Here is a 23,566-nt window from a genome sequence, read left to right as displayed (position 1 = left end):
CAAAAAAATTCTGCTTAAAAAAGCATGGTTTGAAAACAAGAAAAAAAAAGCCCCAAACACCTCCATATGCAGCAAGAAAGGAAAATGTGTTACTTTAAATGCTGGAAATGAACATGAACATGCCAACAAACTGCCTTTTGCTGGTTCTTGTCCATCTGCTGCCTGCTTTCCCCACTCTTTCAGGGCTGCCTTGTTTCAGGCTCTGCACCAGACACTGAGGAACACCCTGGTACGGCTCTTGTGAAAAACCTTAAATTGCATATGTCTGCTCTCCTTTTATTTTTTTTGACAGCTGCCTGGCCAGGTAGTGAGATCACTTGCTGCCTTGCCAGAAGCTGAAACAGGATAACAGGAGAACTGGGACTCTAAAGGAGAAGAAAGTCCGACCAAATGCTGATGTGACAAGGGGTATACAAGTAGCAAAGATGGGGAAGAGCACGGAGAGTGAGTTGCTATGGACCAAAGCATAGAAAGACCAAGCCCAAACCCAGCTGGGGTGGGTGGTTCAGCCCCTGCAGGTACAGCATAAACTGAAGCGGGGAGAGGTGAAGTTACACAGGCATTTCAGGTTGCTCCTCACGAGGACCAGACCTTGCATTTTGTACCTCCTCCAACAACTTCCCTCCCAGACAAAGTCAACATTTTCACCAAAATCAAGCTCAAAGACAAGAAAAAAGAAAATAATGGCAGATGAAAAAAAACAGCACTGATAGCGGTGTGAAAGCTCTTCTGCACATCATTACAGCAAAGCTTTAATTGAGAGGATCCACCATGAACCTGGAGAGTGAGAATAGCAGCGTGCCAGTGGCACCACTTCCGTTTCTCCCTTTGTGCTCTCTCTTCCCTCCCACACCAGCTCCAGCACTTACAACCTCAGCAGATTAAAATCCTGCTCATCTTCCCTTCCTCAGCTCCACCCCACATCTCAGTCCTTCACCTCCAGCATCAGGTCCCCCTTTTTCTCTGTCTAGCTTGCCTGGGAATACCAAGACGCAGCCCCTCGGAAAGCTCCCCCTCCATCGTGCTGGTGTGGAGCAACTACGTGGCTCTAAGAACATCTTATAAATGAATTATACGCTACTTTTTCCCTTCCCAGCCAAAAGGCCTTTGGAAGAGCAACTTTCTAATTACATTATAATACATTTGGAAGAAAAAGAAAAAAGCAATGCATAGTTAGCATACGAAATGTGGAAGGGTCGAGGCTGGTTCACCATCTCCCAGACCCCTGGAGCTCCTTGGAACTGGCTGTGAGCTGCTGCCTGCTCCCTTTGTAACCACATCAGCCCGCAGAGGGCTGTCACCAGTCAGACATCAATTACTCTTTTATGAATGACCTTGTTTCCATCCTTGCTGCAAGAGACAATTTGTCTTCGAGAGACTTGGCAGAATTTGCAGAAGCAGCATCTTGTCTGTTGGCGGGTGTATCTTTTAAATCACCTTTCTGGTGCTTCCCCTTTGGTTACGGGGGTCTGCCATGGAAGAGGGAGGGATCCTCTTGCTAAGGCTGAACTCAGCAGCTCTGCCAAACCCCTACACTCCCAGAGAGGAAACTGATCTGTTCCCTGCTCAGCTCCAGCTGCTTTTTGGTGCTGCTGTGGCCACTACAAGGGCCAGCTCCCTACCTACTTCACAGCCCAGGGTGGAGAAGGGGGGAGCTAATTTCAGATTGCATCCATCAGGTTGCACCCCTCCCTCCTTGACCCAGTTCATCTGAAAGCACATGATGTTTTTGCCTTTCCACATAACAAACATGAGCGAGAGACCTCAGTCCAAAGGGGGAATCAGGGCTTGGCTCCAGCTGAGTACATCAGCTCTGCCCGTGCCTGCTTCCTGGAGAGCACAGATGCCTTGCATGGGAGCGCTGCACCACAAGGGAGAGCACAGGAAACAGATAAATTGCAAAAGCAAGATGCTGAAGTGCACTACTGTCTTATTAATGATCCTTTACATCTTTGCCTACAATGATACACCTGGAAACAGTAAAGCAAACAGCTTGTGTGCTGGCCCTACTGGCACATCACTCTCCATGAAAAACTGGGCTATATTGGGCACTCATTGAGGCTTTTTAAGCACAGAAATTGTTTGGAACTAGTGCTTGGAACAGCTACTCCATCCTGAACACAAATTTTCCTCTAGACAAGTGTTTTTTAGGCTGGAAAGTTCAGGTGTAAGAATTTCAGCTGGGATATTCCGTTTGGCATGTTGATCTTTTTTTTTCCTCCCCTCTCTCCATCATCTGACCAGATATCAGCACAGGATGCCTTAAACCTCACTGAAGCCAGAGTCTTTCCTTTGTTTAAGCAGTACTAGAAAAACTGCAGTTTTCTTTCCTTCTCCTCCCCTTCAATAGCAACATGGCCTTCAGGGGCCATGAGAGCTGCAGGATGTTTACATTCAGGACTGAATGCAGGATGGACCATGGATCACCAAAAAACAGGGCTTGCCAGAACTGAAGGACAGTCAATAAACCTGCCACTATTCTCCCTGTGTAGGAGGAGCTTTGGGGATAATAGTCCAAGATTTCAAAACTTCTTTTTTTTTTTTTTTTTTAATCCTTAAGTTCTCAGTTACTCTCTAGAAAGCAGCTTCCTGGCAAGTGTCAGTGGATGCACAGTAGCACCTATCTGGTGTGGTGATGCTGCTAACACAGGTACAATATGAACTCTGAGATATGTGTGCTTCAACCAATTTGACCTGTTCTGGTTTCTAACCACTGTGCACCCATCACCATAATTAGAACAGCATCAGTAAGGCCTGTCAAGCCTGGGGCCCCTCCTCTGTATGCGCACAAGCCTCCAGATACACAGGTAAGGTGAACGCTTGTAATTTACGTAGACAAGAAAAAAAAAGTTAGTTGGGAAACTGAGACACAAAAAGGAGGTGGAATCCACTCAACAGCTCAGTGATCATGGCAATGCTCCTCTAAGCCTGTCTGCATCCTCACTAGCATTTCCCCAGGGCAGCTGGTTTACCAAGTGGCATTGTGGTGGATTAGCTACATCCCTCAAGCATGGCTGGGTTTCCTATACAGCCACAGATGTCAGGCACCAATGCTCTGGTGTTTTTCCTCTCTGATTAAAGAGTGATTTAAATGGTCTTCTAAACAAGACACATGCTCTGCAGGGGAGGAGAAGTTCTTTAAAATCAATAGCAGAAGAAGGTGAAAAATCCTCTCTATTAACAGGCAGAAAAAAACCCTACAAGCTAGGGGGGCTGAACACTTCTGCCAGCTGCAGCCCAGTGGGGATCAGCAGGACAGGACGCAACACCAAGTTCCAGAGCCCCACAGGGGCCTGTGATTACATCTCACCGCAGCCATCAGGGGCTGGGTCTCCCTGCCTGCTTTGCTGCTTGCAGATCAGAGATTACATGCGAGTTTCGGGAAGGAACTGGTGGGAAAACAAGCAACGGGCTGGTCCTTGCTGTAAGGTACTGATAGTTAGAACAGGGGGGACAATTTGGAGGAATAAGCAAAGCTTCCCTAGGTGATTTAAGATGCTGATGAGCTGCTTGAACAAGGAGGACCAGAGAATAAGATTGCTGGTGACCAGCTCGTGGGTATTTCCCAGGGCCCCCCGTTAATTTCTGAAGGCTTGGGGACATGCCACCCCCGCACCCCCTGCAATGGCGATACTGGATGCTCCCTTACACAGGGCATTTGCCCTGCATCTCCCGGTGCCGAGTGCCTCGGCACGGCGGGCCCGGGAGCGGGGAGCTCGGCGGGCCCACATCTCCCTCCAGCGGCGGAGGATCAGCCGTGCCGGCCCGTCCCGCGGAAGCGGCCCCTCGCTCGGGTGCGAGCTGCCCCTCTCCCCTTGCATCCTGCAACCCCTTGCACCCTGCCCTGCACCTCCACACGCCCTCCCACGCTGCCGGAGGCGGTGGAAACGAAGCTTCAAGGCAACCAAGCGGCATCCCGTTAACCCTTGCTGAGAGCGGAGTGGGCTGGATGTCTCATTGCCACAGCCACGCGGTAAACACCTTGCACCTTTCTTCCTCTTCCCACAAGGAAATGATATCGTGTGTTTAGTGCAATGGTAACACCGGAGACGCAAAATGAAGACGGCCACCTCCCCCAGAGGTCCCAAGCTGTGAATGTTAAAGCAAAGTGAACAGGATGCCCTAGGAGCCACAGAGAAAAGTAAATGGCTAGTTCGGAGTTTCTGCCAGTGAAGGGTTTCTTTGGTGGCCAGAGCCTGGCTGTTACACCAAACCAGCCAGTCTAGGGGAGTCTATGGGGGGCTGAAGGAAAGGACCTGCTGGGGGAGTCTATGGGGGGCTGAAGGAAAGGACCTGCCTGTCCTCACTTCCACAGCAAGAGGAAAGGAAAGCATCATCAGATGGCTCTCAGAGGAGGACAGCAATGCTGGACTGCACAGGATATGTTTTTCTTCAACTATCCCTTCAGGAAACAGCTATAATTTAAACAATCTCTTTTACCTAGTGGCATGTCACTGACCATGCTGTACACAGAGTAAGGCGACCAAATAAACATCACAAAGGAGCTTGTTTTCAGGCAGCCGTGACAATCTCTCCTAGCATGTACATACCCATCTGTTGTTTTAGGTGTGATAATTGCAGGCACACATTAAAGAATACTTCAGCAAAAGGGAGGGGAACTATGCATACTCTGCTAGCAGTATGCATGGGAAACATGTCACTAAGGCTGCTTTTAGCATCCCAGAAAGAGGAAGACCGTGTATCGAGAAGGCGAAAACATTAAGTTCAATAGCTGCTTTACACTAAGTTTTAAAGGTGTCTGCTTCTCAGTTCCACCATCAGTATCATTTTCACCTATTACAAAGATAAGATATATCTCTTGAAAGCTAGTTTATGTATGACAGCAATGCAATGATTTCGTATTAAGCACAGCTTCATGCACAGCAACCTACCTGTTAACTACTGCCCTTCACACAACACAGGCAAACATGCAGTGAGCAGCATTTTCCACTCATCCTTCCAGTCCCGAGGCTGGAAGCTGCTCACTTCAGACTCAGCCTTATGTGCAGGCTGTGGTTTTAAATGGAGCAAAGCTCACAGTCCTCTTTACCAATGCTGGCACGGTCCAAGCCCAAAAGCACACTTAACTGTGGATGACGGAGAGAAGAAAGGTAGCATTTCACCTCTTGTGGTACCCTTCCACCTTCTTTTTGGGGATGAAACAGAGGGTCCAGCTCCAAGCCCCTGTGTCTGCTGCCATGCTTTGTATGTCCTGTGCCACCACTGCAGTGGATGTTTGCATTGAAGAGGGATGATGGGGGCTAACTCTGCTGTCACAAGTCAGAGGAACAATGTGGGACTCAAAATTGCACTAAGGTTTCTCCACACAAACCGTGTGTTGGCTTGGTGAGAAAAGATATGCTGTGAATCATCATTGCTGCTAATCTCTTTGGCAGATAAGCACCTCCCTTTGACACTACTCCGAAAGCTGCATACACAGCTCCTTGGCAAAAGAAGCAAGGCACAGAAGGATGCAATCCTCAGCTGGAGCAGATCTGCAGAGTCATGCCTGTTACAAAAATGTCCCTTTGCAGCACAGCGTTCAGCAACAGGATGTCCTTCCCCAGGCGTGCATACTCCTGGACAGAAGGCAAACCAGGCCCCAGCACCACATTTCAAGGGTATCAGCCCAAGGTTACAAAAAGCCCCTCCCAGGCAGTCCCTCCAGATACGCACCATGGCAGTGAGGCATTGCGATTCCCGCACCGTGGCAGCAGAGCTCAGCAGGGCTGCGAGGATCAAGGTCATGCTGAGGCAGATGCCAAAGTAGAAAGCTGGAAGGAAGTTGGACATGGGAGCTGCGGTCAGAAACCAAGACTTCAGGGCTAACAGAGGCCTGGTCTGATACTTTCACCCGGAGAGGGGCCAAAAAGTGCAATATGGGGAGCTGGTCCAAGAGGACCAGGTTGCAGAACTCAAAATGTTTTATAATTTATAATTTACCCCCCATGTGTATACACTTTCTTGTCTGGCAGGGCTGTAAACCTCTGAGTGGTTCACACAGCTCCAGCTGAGCACCCTAAAAGGGTGACAGCCCACCCAACAGACCACAAGCTGTCAATCGTTTTGGCACTCAGATAAGGATCCTCCCAAATGAGGGGTGCTGACACACAGCAGCTGTCCCATGGCCCCTATCAGGACTTTGTGTGCCCCTAATCTGGTGCAACACTCGCCCTCCAGTTTCCTTCTGGCTAAGGCAGGGTCAGAGCTGGTACCCCAGGGCAGGGCTCAGGGGCCACAGCCACTGCAAAGGGCTTTGCAGCCCTCACTCAGGGCTACCCGTGCAGAGTTAACACTTGCAAGCAAAGCAAGTGGAAGCATTGCTGGAGACTGGTGACTGGGAGAGCTTGCAAGGCTGGGTTAAGTGCCAATCTATATAATCCCTGATGTGCGTAGGAAAGGGCAAGAGCTGTACTTCAGCTTTGGGCTAACGTAGTCTTTACAGCTGCCTTGTTAAACTGAAATTGAGAACCAGGATCTAGAGAGGGTATGAGCATGTTTAAGCCCAGACTATATCTTGGAAGAAGCAGCAGAGGCAAGTAGAATATTTTAGCATCTGGGTTGTTCTCATCTCTTTGCTCTAAACTTGTACCCAAGATTCAGTTTATATTTCTCCCTTGTGTAGGGGAAAACCCCCACATTTCCTCCAAAAATAGGTGTTTCTGTGCTTTTCTCCTCCCAGCCTCAATTTTCTATGCTCTGCTTCAACTCCTATAACAGTCCCTCTCCCTGTGCTCCCAGGGCCCTTCCAGTCCCACCGCACCTGCATGCCCTGTGCTCCCACAGCATCCTTCGGTGCCAGGTGAGCAGGTCTGATACAGGAAAAAGTGTCTGTGGGACTGTGTTAGCCCTGATGCATCCTTTGTGATGCCTCTGCACTTCGACTGCTCTGGGGAACTTTGCAGCTCCTGGGTTCACTGAAAGTCTCACTGAGATGTGACTGCAACGTACCTGCGTAGTGGATGAACCTGTAGGAGTTGCTCTCCAGGGAGATATTGCTGATGAGGGTGAAATGGAGTCTGTAGTGGGTGACTGTGCTCAGCGTGGCAATGGACAACCCCAGCAGCTGGAAAATACAGTTATTGGGAAGGGATTGACAAGGAGGCAGCTCCTGCTGAGCACACACAAAGCTTTGACGTGTAGATGGATACTCCCAAGCCCCATACAGATGCGGACAGCCTGATCATTTGAAGCCCACTGTATGTACCCCTAAATTCACGTAAAAGGACAAACCCCAGACACTTAAACATACTAAAGCTCTATTTCTCCATTGCATAATGTGTGCATGTGACACCATGCAGCCCTCTTGGCCAGTGTCTGTGGATGAAATTCCAACCACATGAAGAAAACCCACACCTGCGCTGTCCTACCCCGCTCTACAGAGTATGCACGTGCAGTTCTGAGGGATGACAACTTCAACAGTGGTTTCAGTCAGGGATGATGTTCTCTGCTTTGATCTTTGCAATGCTAGTCCCATTGCCTGCTGTTGGCTGTATTGCCTAATGTAGAGTGCAAAGAGCTGAGTCTTGCACTACTCTAAGTAATCTGTGTTTATTTCTGTCTCTGCAGCATGCACTGGGCTGTCCGTGTTTCTGTCCCATCCCCGAGAGCACTGGTATGCCTAAGGCACGGGGTGACTAGCAGCACGTTACCCTCTATGTTGCCAAGAGCAAGTCCAGGTGATGGAGAGGGAACATTTCTGATGGCACCTGGCTCTGGGGCAGGGCTCCTTGCGGCATGACCAGTGGCAGAGCTGGGACAGAGGCATCAACAGCAGGACAGTTAAAAATAGCTACAACTATACTGTAATGAACCTGGAAAACACAAGATGTGAGGCCAATCCTAGCTCCTAAGATAAGGTTTCATAATTTTGTGCCTTTACAATATGGAAACACAAGGCAGCTATCCCTGCGTCAAATGTGACAGTCCAGTGTCAACATAATCCCCACATTTTCTTCTAGAGCAGACTAACAGCTGTTGCTGGAGAGTTATAGTTTCAGAGACTAAATGCATCCAAACCATAGAATTTTCTGCTTACAAATAACATAATTTGTGGCACCTACTGATCCCTCATTCTGTGCATTACTGCGTATCTCAATCCACACTCAGCAAAATGCTAAGTGCGACACCAGTGAACTCAGATAGCCGAGAAACACCAGTCTAAAATCCTCCCAACAGCAAAAATGTGATTCTTGACATCCACAGCAGCTGTGCCTTAGCATCTCCTCTGAACACCTTTGGTAGCAATCCTGCTTTGATTTTCTCAAAATGACATATTCTGCTATTTGGAAGACCACTACAGCCAGTGGTCCTGAAATTTGGACAAACTATAAATTCCATGTGGCGAAAAATAAGGCATTACCTTTTAATGATACTCTTTCCAAGCCACCATTTATCTTTGAACTAAATACAGATTATTATTATTATTACTTTAAGCTCTCAAGTATTGACGAAGTGCAAAAGCAACAAGCACATAAAACTTGAAAATGTCCAGGAGGAGCATTCCCAGGTTTCCACCATTTCCCATCAGCTCTGACAGCAGATGTCAAGAAGCTCCCCTTCAATTTGCTTCAGGAGCTGCTGAAAAGGATCCCTAGAATCACTTTCACTTTGCAGTGTGGATCCACAGGTCTCACGAATACACTTCCATCAACATACACACTTCGTATCCTCACTGATCCCACCTGCAGTTGACCACTCTCCCAGCAACAAGTGTGACTGCAGCAGCTCCATCCTCCCTCTTTTGCTCCAAGGAGACAGAAGCAAGTAATTTTTTTCTGAAAACCACCCATTCTGCCAGCAGCAACCTTTCCTTTCTGCTTCGAGACAGCCGCCAGGTTGTGAAAGAGCTGCAGTGGCGTGACAGCCCTGAGAAACCAGAAGTCTATCAGTGGAGGGGGGGCAATGCTGGCGGCTGGCGATAACCACCCAGGGTGCAATGATAACTCAGGCAGTTGGCTTTGCTTGCCCTCCACCCGCAAAAAACAGAACGTGGGAAAAACTGGCCCTCTCCGAGCGGGTGTGGGAAAGACAACAGTACACCCCAGTTCTGCAGAGATCCCCCCAAACCCGCCTGCTCACCATGACACAGAGGCTGGTCGCCAGCAGCTGGCACTTGGTGGTCCTCATCCCACATCTCGGCCCCATGGCTGCTTGTCCCCAGTGAGAGCTGTCAGTTGGTCCCTCCAGCTCTTGATAAAGCCTGGGTTTCCACCAAAGGGAGGCATGGCCACAGCGGGGCCTCTCGGGAAGTGTAGTCCCCACCACGTGCCAATGCACCTCCTCCTGCCTGATTGTTAAATCCTCCTCAGAGCAGCTGCCTCTGCCTGCGCTCCCTGTGAGCTGCCATCCGCTCCAACATGCAGAAAACTGAGAAAGGAGGAGAGGCATAGAGAAAAACAGCCTTTCATGGAGTTCGGAGCAAAGCTCCTTAAAAAAGCTTTTGAAACTGTTCAGTCAAGGTTCAGTATCAAAATACCCTGTTTTTTGCTTTTACTGGGATATAGTTTTGTTTAATGACCATTGTCACTAGCTGTATATATATTTTTTTAAATCTGCATAAATAGTATATTGGGAAAAAGTTTAGGAAAATGTTATTTAGAAAAAAAGAACCTGTTGTTTAAACAAGACATCAAAACCCTCAAACAGATCTGCATAACAGTCTTCCTTCCCCATTTAAAAACTACTAGATGGCAATAACCTTTGGGGACACTCTATTAAAACTTTTATTTGCAGATGAGGGAAAAAAATCCCTTTGGTAGTATTTTATTCAGGAAAATGGCTATATGTAAACATAACCCCCTGCTCAGGAGGTCCATGCTGTCCACGGACATTTTGACTCTCTCTTTTCCCCTATCCCAGCAGTGAAGACTTCATCAGCCCACAGCTGTAGAAGACTCAGGTGACTTCTGGTTTTCAAAACCAGCTGCCAGATACATATTTCCCTAAAGTAAATTGCAAAGAAGCCTCAAGAACAATCTGTCTAAAGGGAGATTGAATGACTGAGTGCCTTCATCATCCCTAATTTTGGAGCTAGACTGGTGGAAAAGAGGTGAAACAGAGTAACGGAAAATAGTTGCACTCCCCCCAGGTGGCAAAGAAAGGGGGGAAAAAGGGAGAACCATCCCACATCAGTAACTGTAGCTACAGGAAAATAACAGAGAAGAAAGAGGAGGGGAGTGAAAAAAGGAACATGCATTTTGTAGAGCAAATAGAAGCAACAGAAAGTGAGTTGCACAGGAAAAAGCATGTCATGATTTTCTGACTACATCACTAGCCTTCTTGCAAGCTTTCTTGCAAAACATCTTGTTTGCAACCTCTTGAGACACCAATGAGAGCTGCCACAGCTGTTTCCAAAAAGAGGTGTTCCCCATAGCTTACGGGTTCCTGCCCTGGTGGTGCTCCCTGATGCCCAGTAGGAGACACTGATATATCCATGTGCACACAGAGAGCTTCCTACTCCAGCCACCAGCTGGAAACAACCTGAGAAAGACCAGCAGATGGACAGCAGGAAAGGGGAGCAGTGAGGAGAGGACTAAAGAGAGAGGCCAGCAGGCTGGGGAGGCAGCTGATGGCCAGCCATCCATGTCCAGGAGCAGGAACCAGACACCGTCTGCAGTAGCACAGACCCCCAGGGGACAGGAGCACAGCTGCACGATGACCATGTCCACATGGTCACTGCCATGTGCCAGGTGGGGAAAATGCCTTATAAAACTCTGTGGTGGAGTCAGGACTATGTCCAAACACAGAGATGTTAGCACCCGTCCTTTCTTCTGGCGCTAGGGGACAGACAGTTGTGTTGTCACCTGCATTTTCAAGGGGAATGACCACCAAGAGTGCATGGGTATAAAGGCAGCAGGTTTGGTCCACAGGTGGAGGAGTTACAGGTTAAATCTGGGTGGCAAGAAGGTATGAAGCACAGCTTTGTGTATCTACAGAAACCCGACCAAGAGCAGTGGCGAGCTGGAAGTGAAGGCCCAGCATGGTGCACACGGTGGGCACATCTGGAGCTTGTTCCACTGGAAGGGACATGGGAAAAACCATGCAGCCCAGTTTTACTTTCCCCTAGACCCCAGCTTCCTTCCCCAACCCTAAACGCTCGCTACCAGAGACCTGTGCAAAGCCAGATCTCACACTAGAGGTCCCCACAGACCAACAGAAACCCTTCCCGAAGGCCTGGATGTCTTAAGTGGGCTTTCTGAAGAGAATAAATGGGCAGTTACCTTCTCCGTTCCCCAAAGGTGTCGTCTGACTGTTGCAGGAGCCTTGCAGCTCAGTGCAGAACCACCTGAAAGGTCAAAAAATCACCATCTACATCCCTTGGAAGTGCTCCCTAATCTCTCCACAAAAGATGCTCTACCTCCTTTTGTCTTGAACCATAAAAACAGGCACCTTCACTGCCTCACCAAGCTCTCAGAGCAGGTCTGTAACTTTAAACACATGGGTTTAAACAAGTGTTTTCTCTGGTTTGGTTGTGAATGCCTGTTCCTGGGTAGTTTGTCCATGTGCTCTGATGCTTCAGATGCTTCTTCCACCTCCGGCGCTTGGTGCTCTGCCTTTGTGCCTACTCCCTGAACTACCTGCTCTGGTGCTGCGCTGGATTTGGGGGTGGAGGCATTTTCAGCTGTTTCTTTTTCCTTCATCTTATTCTTTATCCCATAGAGGTACGGCTTGAAAGATTTTTGTTTGGAGCAGAGCATATGTGAATTTCTATCATCAAAAAATAATAAAGAGCAAAACTAGTTCCTCCCTCCCCCCAAATGAAAGTCAATAGTAGGAGCACTAGTAGACCTGGGGCATTACAAGGCTGGGCCCTGCCTGAAGGAGGCACATTTGGCGCATGCAAAAGCACCACTGAAGTGACTGCTGGGGGAGCACATGTGCTCATCTCACCTGTGGCCATCAAAAGGGGGTCTCTACAACACTTCCCTTCCTCCAGGATTAAATTGCCTCTGGGTGCCCTGTCATTGGCACACACCTACCTTGGCAGCTCTCTGCCCAGGGAGCCCTGTCGAGAAGCAGGGTGTCCCCCCAGCCCCGTGCCAGTGGGACAAGAGGCAGGCCTGGAGGCATCCGGAGGAACCACCCTGGTGGCTGGTCTGTGGGCTGGATGGCAGCGTGGCTTTTCTGGCAAGGCTCAGCCTCTTGCCCACCCTGCTGGATTTTATCAGTTGGTCCCTTTTGCAAGAGCACAACTTATCACTCCCAAAAGTGGTGCAAAAACCACAAGTGACCACAGCTCCCATCTGCAGCTTCCTCCCTTATCTTTGGTTATGAGTTGGAGCACAGAAAGTGGGTAGCAGGGCTGAAAACACCCCACGGAACCCAGGTGCCCTCTTCCTCTAGCCCCAGCTGCGTGGGTGTCAGAAAGACCTGCCACCTTGTCCAGAAGGAAAGGATTAAATTAAAAAAAGGGAACAAAGCCAGATCGTATTTTTTGCAGAGCTAAAAACCTCCAACCCTCTTCCGAGCTGGAGGGAAATGCTGCCGACACTGTCAGATGGCCATCCTTGAAGACATGGGGTATTTGAGGTTTTAATGCTGCATGGGGTGAACTTAGGAGACCAAACATAAATGGAGGAGAAGAGGCTGAATTCACACTAGTGCTTTCTCGCTGTCCGCTTTTCTGGCTCTTGCTCCATTGGCGCAGCCACCAACGATGCAACTGCAGCACCCCAGCCAGGCAGCAGGTATGAGAAACCTCCCCATGGGCTTTGGGTGCTGCTACTCATGCTCCCGTGAAAGGATGGGCTGGAGGCTGGGGAGAGGAGTTTGCCCCAGGAGGCAAAACTGTACCCATTGTCCAGGCAGGTCCCTGCTGCCTCTCAGGAGCCTCCTCCTTTGCCAGCCCACACCGCCATTAGGGAAAATACCTCTCCTCCATGGTAGAAAATAGCTCAAAATGTGGCAGATTTACAAGTGAAGCTGGCTCAGCCCATTTAGTCCCTCTACTACTGCCCGTGACACAGCTGTATTCACCCTAAAGCTTGCTCGTAAATAAAATATGCCCGTATCAAACCGCAGTGAAGCTATATCAATGACGGGAAGCCAAGGAGACCTCACAGCCCATGTCTGCCTTCCCGGGTGCATCACAAGGATTCATTGTAAAGGCTGTTTAGCATTCATATAGCATATACACACAATCAAAGCTAAAAATCAACTTTTAAACCCGGGGCTGTGTCTTTTCAAGAAGGGAAGGAGAGGAGAAAAGGGGGAGGTGCTGGGCTTTGCCAAGCTTCAGATGCACCGTACAACTGCACTGTGCATGGAAACAAGGCTGGCTGGAGGCTGCCTTGGAAGAAACAAAACCAGAGAGAAATCATAAAATCACCAAAGGACTTTTTTATTTATTATTATTTCTGAAGTATGTCTCAGAAATCCTCCAGTGATTCTCAAGCATTTTGAAATTCATTGTAGGTGAGCAAAAAAAAAAGTCAGAAGAGTTACTATAAAAAGTTCATCAAGCCCAAGAAAGATTATGTCTGAAAAGAGTATAAGCTGAAGACAGGAAATTGCCTTCAAAGAATAAACTCAAACAAATGTATTTCTCCCCCAAAAGTGAAACAACTGTACTCAAAGCTGTAAAGCACACCCTCCCTACTTTAACTAAATTCATTTTTCTTTCCCACGTGGTATCTAATTGCAAACCATAACTGCCCAGGAGCCAGCTGTGCTGGTGATAGACCTAGAGACACAAGTCTGGCACTCCCAGCAAAACCAGTGTGAGCAGAAGCCATCCTGGTAAGCAGGGATTCACCTGCTCGCCAGACTGAATGGGACTGCTTGACCGACGCTCGACGTTAATTTCTGGTATTTGCTGTCTTGAGCCTTATCACAATGGGACATCTACTACTTTCCACTAAGGTCCAGCCAAGTTTTGGCAAAAAACCCCAGGAGCTCATGTCAGCTCCCTGTAACGCACAGGTCACAATGGGACCAACCCAGCACCTTGTCTGCCACATTCCCACGGATACAAGTGCCAACTCGGGGGCAGCACATTGCCCTCACCTTTGGCAGATGCAAGAAATAACACATAGCATCAGAGCTTGGAGGCCCTTCTCCACAGAATTACCCTCCTTCCAAGCAGAGTTTCCCCACTTTGCACCTTGCTGGCCGAAGACATGCAAGGCTGCAAGGTGTCCACGCCAACCATGCGTCTCTCACTTTTGCCTTACCTGTGCCAGGAGAGAATTCCTTCTCTCCACCCTCTGGGGTCGGGTAGCACATAGCTGGATGCTGTCTCTCCCCAGATTACAATCAGGAAGTTGATTGTGAACACAGACAGCATTTAATGATGTCTTGTTCTACTGGATCTTACATAGTCATTAACTTTATAAACAGATTTCAAGTAAGATTACATTTCTCAGGGTATGAGATGTACTTACCTTCAGACTACTGGAAAAGCATCTGTGTTGTGAAGAAAGCACTTGCTTTATGCTGTGCAGAGGCCCAGACCAAACAGCCACGTCTGGCTGGAAACACACATTGCCGTCAGCAGCCCTGATGCAAATTTGGACAAGTCAGGTTCGTCCCTGAGCTGAGCATGGGATCACTGGGACCGGAGGCTTCATGCTCTCCCCTGAGACTGGATTTACTGGTGTTTGAATGGTGCATTACTAATGGAAAAAATCCCTGTAGTTATTTTCATACGAAAGAAATCCAGTTATTACCCTGAAGTGTGGCTCTTCAATACAGAAGGTTTTCTCTTGAACAGCTTTGAAGACAGAAGCTTCCTCTTTCCAGCAAGAAAACCTTGCATCAGAAATTAAAGACAGGGTAATAAAAGAATATTGATTTTGCTCCACTGCAGTAACGCCCTTTCTGCCTAAGCCACTACTGCTAGAGAGCACGAGGTAAACCCCCTGCACTAGTCAAGCCAGCTTTGCAGATGCTGAAGACAAGTGCCAATGCTATGTGGCTTGAGCTGAGCGAACAATCCTCTGGCTGCTCACACACACAAGCACGTTTACACGTGCAAGCAGTTCCCCTGCACTTCCCAGGAGCCCACGAGGTAAAACGTTCCCACCTGTGCTGCATGCCATGGGCTGCTCCTTGTGGATCAAACTCTTCAGAGGAGCCACATGGCTATTCAAGGTTTTCTCACCAGGTCTATGGCATGGCCAAGAACATCTCAAAATGCACTGAATTTGGGTGCTAAGCCTGATGAGTGCTCGGGTGGGATTTCCAAACACACTTGCAGGCTCCTTCCTCTTGCTTTCAGGGATTTCAACAAGGCTGCCTGTGATGCTGCAGGGGGGATAGCTCCTGTAACCCACTGCCATTGCAACTGATCCCCAGGAAAAATATTTATCTTCCAACAGAACGGAGCCTTGCTGCTCCCTAAATACCCCGCACAGGCAAAAAGAAGCTTCCCCAGTGTCACATCTGGAAAACATTGATGGCTCTTTATATAGCTATTTTTGGCCTAGTTACACCCTAGGAACAGCACAAGTGCAGTTCAAGGTAGCCAGGGGGATACAGATCCTTACTTTGATACCTGAATCATGCTGCAGAGCCTCGCTGGCAACTACCTGTGTGGTGATGGCTCTGCTGTGGGCATGCATACGTCCCTGACACCAAGTTGCTGCCAGAGACACCAGCCTTGGGCATCCTCCTGGGATGGGGTTATATTCTCTGCCAAAAAAAATGAAGCCCTGTAAGTGACTGCCTTGAATTTTCCTTTCTGCGCACCTCTGGATAGAGGGAAACCCTGTAGAAGGCAATTAGCATTCTCAAATTAACAGCTGCTGCAGATGGGCACACCAATAGGCCACATGAGCACCAGCTTGGTGGCTGACATGGGGGACAAGGCAGGAAGGGCCTGAGCTGACCCCATCAAAGACAGTGAAAGGGTCTGTCAGAGGTATTTTAGCATCACACTGTTTTGGGTTTGTCTTTCTTTAAAGGCTGGGCAGGAGCAAAACCCCCAGCACAACACATCATGCAAGCCATGCTGAAGCCCAGAGTGGACAGCCACACCTCAGCAGTGGGTGCATGTAGCAGCCCCCGATCTGCTCTGCTTATTGAGCACACCACCATGCAAGTTATTTCTCATCACAAGGTCCCAGGATATTATGAAGCAGCTCCTCTGTCTTCCCCATCAAAATCCGCTACCTGGAAGCACCTCACCCTGCTGCTCCTCTGCCGGGAGCTGTGACAGGCAGCCAGGGGGGATTGCTTGCCATGGGACAGGGAAGCCCGGCTGCAAACCCTGGCCACAAAAGCTTTGCATTTTTCTTCTCCTCTCCATGCCTTTATCCTTGGAACTCTCATTTAAGCCTGAAAAGCTGGCCTGCAAAGAATGGCCTTTGTAAGATGACTCACACAATTGCTATAAATTTTTATTAGTGTTATTTTTTTTTTTTTTGTACATGTAATAAAGCAGAGTCCCGGTGTATCCCTTCGCGTTGCAAAACAAACGCCAACCGGCAGACCAGTGCCCCCACGGCTCCGAAGCCGCTGGTTAATAGCAGGGCCGCTTCCCCTCGCCTCTCCGCGGGGAAAGTCCGACGGGGGAAGCCGCACTCCCGAGGCCACCGCTGCCTTCCCCGGCACTGCCACCAGCGAGGTGCCCGGGCTGGAGGGGGAAGAAATGGCACATATGGAGGAACACGACTCGGGACTAGCATCGCACCGGGGTCACGAGTGGCGAGTGGCCCCGCTGCTTGTGCGTGCCCGCGCCGCTCTGCGGGGGGGTGGGAGGCGGGGCGAGAGAGGAGTCCCTCCCGGGAATAATAATGAAAAAATAAATTAAAGTATTAAAAATCTAAGAGAAGAAACGGTGACCGACCAAAGGAAGAAGTTGCAGCAGGAGGGAGGGGTGCGCACCCTCCCGCGGGCGGGGCGGCCGAGGGCAGGGGAGGGGGGGTTTGCCGGGGTTGGCGGCGCCACGCGCCGGGCGCGCGCGGGGGCGGGGGCGCGCGCGGGGGAGGGCGGGCGGGGGGCGCGGCGGCGGCGGGCGCGCGTGGCGCGGCGTGCGCGGCGCGTGCGGCCGGCCGGCGCTCGCGAGCGGCGGCGCGTTGATAAGGGCCGTGCGGCGGAGGCGGCCGCAGAGGCGCGGAGCGGCGGCGGGAATAAACACTCCCGCGCTGCCCACCCCCATTTGCCTCCCACTCCCTTTGCATTTAGTTTAGTGGTTTTGTTTGCTTGAGGTGTTTTTTAAGTTTGTTTTTTTTTTTTTTTTTTGCGCGCTTTCCGCCAGTTGCCACCGTGGCCAACCGGCGATGAACGGCGGGGCCCTGCCGCCGCTACCCTCCGCCGCCCCCCGCGGCCGCCGGCGGCCCGCCTCCCCCGAGCTGCTGCGCTGCAAGCGCCGCCTGGCCTTCGCCGCTCTCCCGGGCACCGGGGCGGCGGCGGCCGCCGTCGCCCGTCGGAACGAGCGGGAGCGCAACCGCGTGCGGCTGGTCAACCTGGGCTTTGCTGCCCTCCGCCAGCATGTCCCCCACGGTGCCGCCAGCAAGAAGATGAGCAAAGTGGAGACGCTCCGCTCCGCCGTCGAGTACATCCGCGCCTTGCAGCGGCTCCTCGACGAGCACGACGCCGCCGCCGCTTTCCCCGACGGCCGCGGGCGGGCGGTCGTCGCGGAAGGAGGCGGCAGCGGCGGCTACTCCTCCGCTTCGCCTTCCTTCGGCTCCTCCGTGCCCGGCTCGCCTTGCTCCTCTGAGGAGAGCGGCTACGACGCGGCACTCAGCCCCGAGGAGCGGGAGCTGCTGGACTTCACCAGCTGGCTCGGGAGCTACTGACCCGGCGGGAGGTGAGGGGGGAGCCGGAGGGGAGGAGAGTGGGTGCTGCTTCCCCCATCCCCCGGCGCTCGGGGGAGCGGGACACATACCCATCGGGGTTCTTTGCAAATCTCTCCGCAGCCGCGCTCAGCCCGCAGTACCTCAGCGCCCTCGCTCTCTGCAGCAGCCAGCATCCCCCAAAACACTCCCCCCCGACCCCGGCGGGACCCGCTGGCTGCTTTCGCGCCTCGTCTCCAGGCTGTGGAAAGTGCAATGGTGTCAGTGGCTGGCGGGGCTCCGCGCTACCTGCGCCGGGGCAGCGGCTCCACCTGCCCTCCGGCTGCTGCGACGGACAGGAGGCCCGAGCGACCCCGCTTCACCTCACGGCTGCTTTCTGGTGTTGCTTTGGAGGGGTGAAAAAAACAAAACAAAAAACCACACAAAACCACTTGATGCTTCCTTGTTTCTGGCGGAGGAGGGAATTTTTTATCATGTCAGATTCTATTTTATGTGTAACTTGAACTGCCTAGGGGAACACTGGTGTATGAAGACTTATTTTTGTACAAGAAACCTTAGATAAAAGGGGTGAGGAGATGGGTCTATTTTTAGCAAGTCCTATTCCCTTGTTCTTGAACACTGCCAGCTAGGATGTTTTGGGAACATACACAGTTTAGATAAAAAGGTGTTGTGTTTTTTTTCTCTCCAAACACTTTAGTAAAAGACTGTACAGTTATATTGTCTTAATGTGGTGTCTGAGTTTGCCTGGTGTGAAGGTCCACTTCTCTGAAAACTGAAGTTTTGTTTTGTTTTTTTTTAAATGTATTGAAGGCATTTTTGTATGCACTTGCTAGGATTTCTTAAGTTGTATATATGCAGTTTTTAAAAGAGTATCATATTTTATGTAAATTGACTTTATAAATAAAAATCTATTTATAAATTACTTCAGGGCTGTAAGATGCATGTGTTTGGTGGAACTGCCCGAGGTCACTTCTGCCTGAGGGGATGGGAAAGGGGAGTAATGAGTGATACAGCAGAGAGGCAGTTCTCCTGAACCAGATTTTGTGCACAGAAGGGAATAAGGAGCAGCAAGGAAGGAGTGGGTATCAGGAGGCTGTTTGTCCTGACAGCTCCTCTCCAGTTAGTTTGGGGTGCCTTTATTCAGTGGAGCTGCATTTCTGAGGACAGTGTTGCCATTTAACATCCACACATAAGCAATAATGTGCCACTCTGACCTACTCTAACTTCAGCTGTATGTGCATGCACTTTATCTAAAAGCAATAAGCAAACATTAATTGTTCCTTAGAAACTACTGTCAGAGTCTCCTGAGCTCTGTCCATTACTTTGGGTTCATGCTGAAGACCTGCTTCAGTGGAGGTGAGCCAGAGGCAAGACAGATTTCTGTGAAACAAAACACAGTGATGATGGCATGAAAAACTACACCAGAGGCTGTTACTTCCCTTAAATAGCCCTAGTGAATGTTACTAGTCAAATGGAGCAAAACGGGCTGGCCTATAGAATATGCTGAGTGAACACAAAGCAGAAAGGGTTATTAAAATTGACCTACTTTTCAGGGACTGCATGTATAATCTCTCTGCTGCACTAGTACTGGGAAGGTAGAAGTTTTCAGGAGAATGATCACTCAGCAGTCCCAAATTCAGTAATTGCAGGGGGTGCTCTGTAATCCATATCTACAAGAGTATTCCACATATATGATTCAATTTGAAGAGAGAAGAAAAAAAAAAAAAAGGAAAATGCAGGCTCTAACAGCAAGTAGAATTTAGGAACCTGAAAGCAAGAGCAGTAGTTATTGTACTTCACATTCATTCCTTAATCAAAGTTACTTCAATAAACATGCCCTTTGTAAGGCTCTGGGAATTCAAGTGCTTAATAAATTGCTTGCAAAGGTTTTTCCCTGTATGGCTCTTCAACAGCCCCACAGGTAGGAGTGGGAGCTGTGAGATGACCTGGGTGTTAAGTGATCTGCTACACTTGGCAGCAGCAAACAAGGCTGGTGGGGTAGGGGGTGACATGGTACCCTTCCTCAGTGGGGGTTTAGGGGCTTCATCCTCACAGATGACCTCCAAAAATTCAGTCAGGTGTAAACCCATGCAGATTCTCACATAACAGCAGATTCTAAAATATCAGCATGCAATTTTTTTCCAAGCAATTTAGAAAAGTCAGGACTGCTGAATTTATCTGCACAAGGGTTCCATTATGGCAGAGTGTAATTGTTTAGAGAGTTTTACTACTGCTTGGCAGGGTGTTTGTTTTCCTTCCACAGGAGCACTGATAATTTTCATATTTGCAAAAGCAATATTTAACTCTCAGTCAAGTGACTCCCAGCATCGTTTCTAGGTTAATCAGATCGCAGCAACATTAAAGCAGCATCAACTGTAACTATATTGGCAGGAAATCAGCTGCAACCAGTTTTCACTTAAGTAATATTAGGGGAAAAAAAGAGCTTAGTCAGCATCACAAGTTACCTTAATGCTGTCAGCTTGTGTTTCAGTAGAAACTGAATAGGGAGAGAGCAGGAACATACAATTTACTTTGAAAAAAAACAAGGCAGTCATGAGTATTCCAAACACTTGAGAGTAAAGAGGGTGCAGGGAGAGGGATGTATGCCTGTTTTAGAAACACAAGATGTGAACCTCATGAGGTTCAACAAGGCCAAGTGCAAGGTCCTGCACCTGGGTCAGGGCAACCCCCAATATCAGTACAGGCTGGAGGATGAAGGGATTGAGAGCAGCTCTGTGGAGAAGGACTTGCGGATACTGGTGGATGAGAGATTGGACATGAGCCAGCAACATGCACTTGCTGCCCAGAAGGCCAGTCATATCTTGGGCTACATCAAAAGGAGTGTGGCCAGCAGGTCGAGGGAGGTGATTTTGCCCCTTTACTATGCTCTGGTCAGACCCCACCTGGAGTCCGGCATCCAGCTCTGGAGCCCTCAGTACAGGAAAGACATGGACCTGTTGGAGAGGGGCCAGAGGAGGGACACGAAAATGATCAGACGGCTGGAACACTGCTGCTATGAGGACAGGCTAAGAGAGTTGGGGTTGTTCAGCCTGGAGAAAATAAGGCTCTGGGACACCTTATTGCAACCTTTCAGTACTTAAAAGTGGCTTATAAGAAAGATGGAGACAGACTTTGTAGAAGGATGTGTTATAACAGGACAAGGGGTAATGGTTTTAAACCAGTAGAGGGGAGACTCAAGTTAGACATGAGGGAGAAATGTTTTACAATGAGGGTGGTGAAACACTGGAAGGGGTTTCCCAGAAAGGTGTTAGATGCCCCATCCCTGGAGACATTCAAGGCCAGGCTGGACAGGGCTCTGAGCAACCTGATCTAGTTGGAGATGTCCCTGCTCATTGCAGGGGGGTTGGACTAGATGACCTTTGAAGGTCCCTTCCAACCCAAACTGTTCCATGATTCTGTGACAGTGGAACTTCTTTCCCCAGCCATGGTGACCACAAGTCACTAGCAGATTCTCATATCAAGCTGCTAAAGAGACTACACCAGAATCATTCTGCCCTTTTAAGAAAGCATCAGGAAGAATGCAAAGTAGTTTCTTTGACAGTTGCAGAGACAGCAGGTACCTTCAGCCAGTCTGACTTACTCCTGTTCTCTTCAACTCCAGTCACCTGAATACTCCTTAGACCGAGCTGAGAAGATTCCTGACTATAAAAGCTCACACCTAGAACACTATTTATACGAAATAGTGCCAGAGCAAAAATGCGGCGATGGAAGCCCTCTGACCATGAGAGTCAGCTCTAAGCAGCAAGAGTAACACTAGATCTTCTTTCTCAGCCAGGTGATTCCACTCCCTGGAGTAGCAACCTCCACATGACAGAGGGACTTTCATTGTCTGAGTTAGCTGCTGTCCACTAAGGGCTACTGTGGGGGCTTCCAGGGAGCCTGAATGCCTGCCTAAACTGCTACCTGAAACACCTGCAGCAGGGATGGGCAATGTCTCTGTGAGCACCTAATTTCTCTTTAGATGTATAACTAGAAATTCAGTACTTCACATGGAAAAAACAGCTCCCCAGGAAGACACAAACCCAGCCCTAAGTACAGGACTGTCCCAGAGTCAGATTCAGGCAGAAGAAATACGCTGAGGAATTCTGAGAATTAAGAAAAAAAAAAAAAAGCTGCAGCAAGCCAAGGGCGCCAGGAGGCACAGGCTTTTGATTATGCAGCTACAAACTGTACTTCTGTAAATCTACATCTATCTACATTTACCAAGGGGTTCCCATTTTCCTGAGCAGCATTTCACAGATCACAGTCATGTCTAATGAAGCAGAAACAAGTTGCAGGATAGTGCCAGGACTAGATGCTCCTCTCCCTTGGCTGAAAGAACCCTTCAATTTTCAACCACATTCTTCGGCATTTTGAGTTGCTCAGGCTAAAGCTTTTCTTGTTACCCAAAGCACATAAAGCCCAGCACATGGTAAAAATACTTCCTTGCAATGAACCTTGCATTATTGCACTGTAGTGTTTAAATGAGGTAACCCATGAGGGGTGACAGCACCATGTTCAGCTCCAAGGCTATGCTCCTTCCAAATTTCTTCATGTTATTACAAAAAAGTCATTTTGGAGGAAAAGGGTATGCATCTCACTTGAAGACTCAAGCACCACAGGAAGCTCTAGGAAACAGGCACGAGCGTGCCCTGCAGCATCTCCATGGCAGGATGGCATTGCTGCGCCTTCTTGCAGGGCAGGTGGTTGTGGCAGAGCCCCCCCAGGCACCTCAGCGGTCTCCAGCAGATTCCTGCCTCAGAGCACATTAAGAGGTGAGAGTCCAATAGAAGAGGGATTTCTCCTGTTCCTACCACCACATGGTATCACCAGCAAACACCAGCTTTACTACAGATCCTCCTGCAGAGAACAGCCAGTGGTTGGTTTCAGTTTATAACAATGCACTTCTACACGAACACCTCATGAAGATCTTGTTGCAGCCCAAGCGCAGCAGGCAGTGAGGTGAGCTGCTGCAGATCAGCTTTTGCCTCCCCTCCCATCTGCAGGGAGCAGCTGCCAGGAAAATAGTTGTCTTGCCAGCCCCTGTCTGTGTACCAAGGCTCTTCGCCTGCCATGTTTTGTGGGCAGACGGCTGTGTGCTAAGACTAGTCCTGAGGTCATTTCACTGTTTTCCTGCAGGTCACAGAATAGCCAGCTAACAGTAACAATTTTCAGTAATTTCTTATCTGGATTGGATGCAGGCCAGGAACCTGGGAGTGCGCGTAGCTGAGAGAGAAAGGCAGAGCTGGCCTGGCTGCACCCCGGTTTAGGCATCAGCTAACAAGGGTTCATTTTTCTTCCCACAAACTACCGTCAATGAAGCATTAGCAAAAAGTATACCTAGTAGTAATGAGACTAACACGATTAATGCAGCACCAGCTGTAATTGTAAGTTAATGTTGCACCGTTAAGTGGTTATTGAGCAGTATAACAACTTAAAATCCTGGGGACACCATGAGCCCCTGGCTCCTTTTGAGCTCTGGGCATGCCCTGGCACACATGAACAGAGGAGCTGTGCCAGGTGCTTTCAGAGCATCCCTTGGCACCCCACCACAGGTTTTCTCAAGCCAGTCCCTGGTGCTTGCTCTTTGGTAAAGTGTCTGAGGACATGGAGAGGTTTTACACGTGCCAGTGATCAGTCTTCTTATGTCCAAGTAATTTCTTCCATCCATTATTTTCCCATAATAAAGATGTACTGAGGAAGAGGAACATCAGTATTATCCTTAGCTTAAGGAAAGTGTGGCAAAAACAGAGATTGGGGTTTCCGCTGCATTTTAAATGGAGATTCTCCCCTCTTCTTGAGAGCCTACAATCAACCAGAGATCATTG

At 49.3% G+C, this 23,566-nt stretch overlaps 2 protein-coding genes across 3 annotated transcripts in view; one reads left to right on the top strand and one right to left on the bottom strand.

Annotated features, from left to right (window-relative positions):
• The window catches only part of TSPAN32 (tetraspanin 32), a 30,927-nt gene extending 21,688 nt beyond the window's left edge, over positions 1-9,239 (bottom strand). The window contains exons 1-3 of one of the 2 annotated variants that reach the window (XM_082059553.1): positions 9,082-9,239; positions 6,952-7,066; positions 5,677-5,774 (exon numbers count right to left, since the gene is read on the bottom strand). In XM_082059553.1, coding sequence (XP_081915679.1) covers positions 5,677-5,774; positions 6,952-7,066; positions 9,082-9,147 — 279 coding nt within the window. In that variant the 5' untranslated portion in view covers positions 9,148-9,239. Of the gene's footprint in view, positions 1-5,676; positions 5,775-6,951; positions 7,067-8,684; positions 8,829-9,081 lie in introns of those variants that run through there. The other variant, XM_082059552.1, reaches the window with a different exon arrangement.
• A 7,738-nt stretch (positions 9,240-16,977) lies between these two features.
• On the top strand, positions 16,978-18,601 carry ASCL2 (achaete-scute family bHLH transcription factor 2). The gene is made up of 2 exons (XM_082059088.1): positions 16,978-17,752; positions 17,862-18,601. Exon 1 carries the CDS (start codon positions 17,223-17,225, stop codon positions 17,739-17,741), a length of 519 nt encoding a protein of 172 aa, XP_081915214.1. The 5' UTR covers positions 16,978-17,222; the 3' UTR covers positions 17,742-17,752; positions 17,862-18,601.
• Positions 18,602-23,566: the final 4,965 nt, after the last annotated feature.

This window comes from Streptopelia decaocto (assembly GCF_964273445.1).
Source record: "Streptopelia decaocto genome assembly, chromosome: 7".
Classification (NCBI taxonomy): Eukaryota; Metazoa; Chordata; class Aves; order Columbiformes; family Columbidae; genus Streptopelia; species Streptopelia decaocto.
The sequence above is the reverse complement of the archived record's forward strand: the minus strand, read 5'-3'. Positions and strand labels throughout refer to the sequence as shown.

Bases quoted from the DNA above. Each gene is read 5' to 3' on its own strand.
- ASCL2 (XM_082059088.1), top strand. From the start codon at position 17,223: ATGAACGGCGGGGCCCTGCCGCCGCTACCCTCCGCCGCCCCCCGCGGC.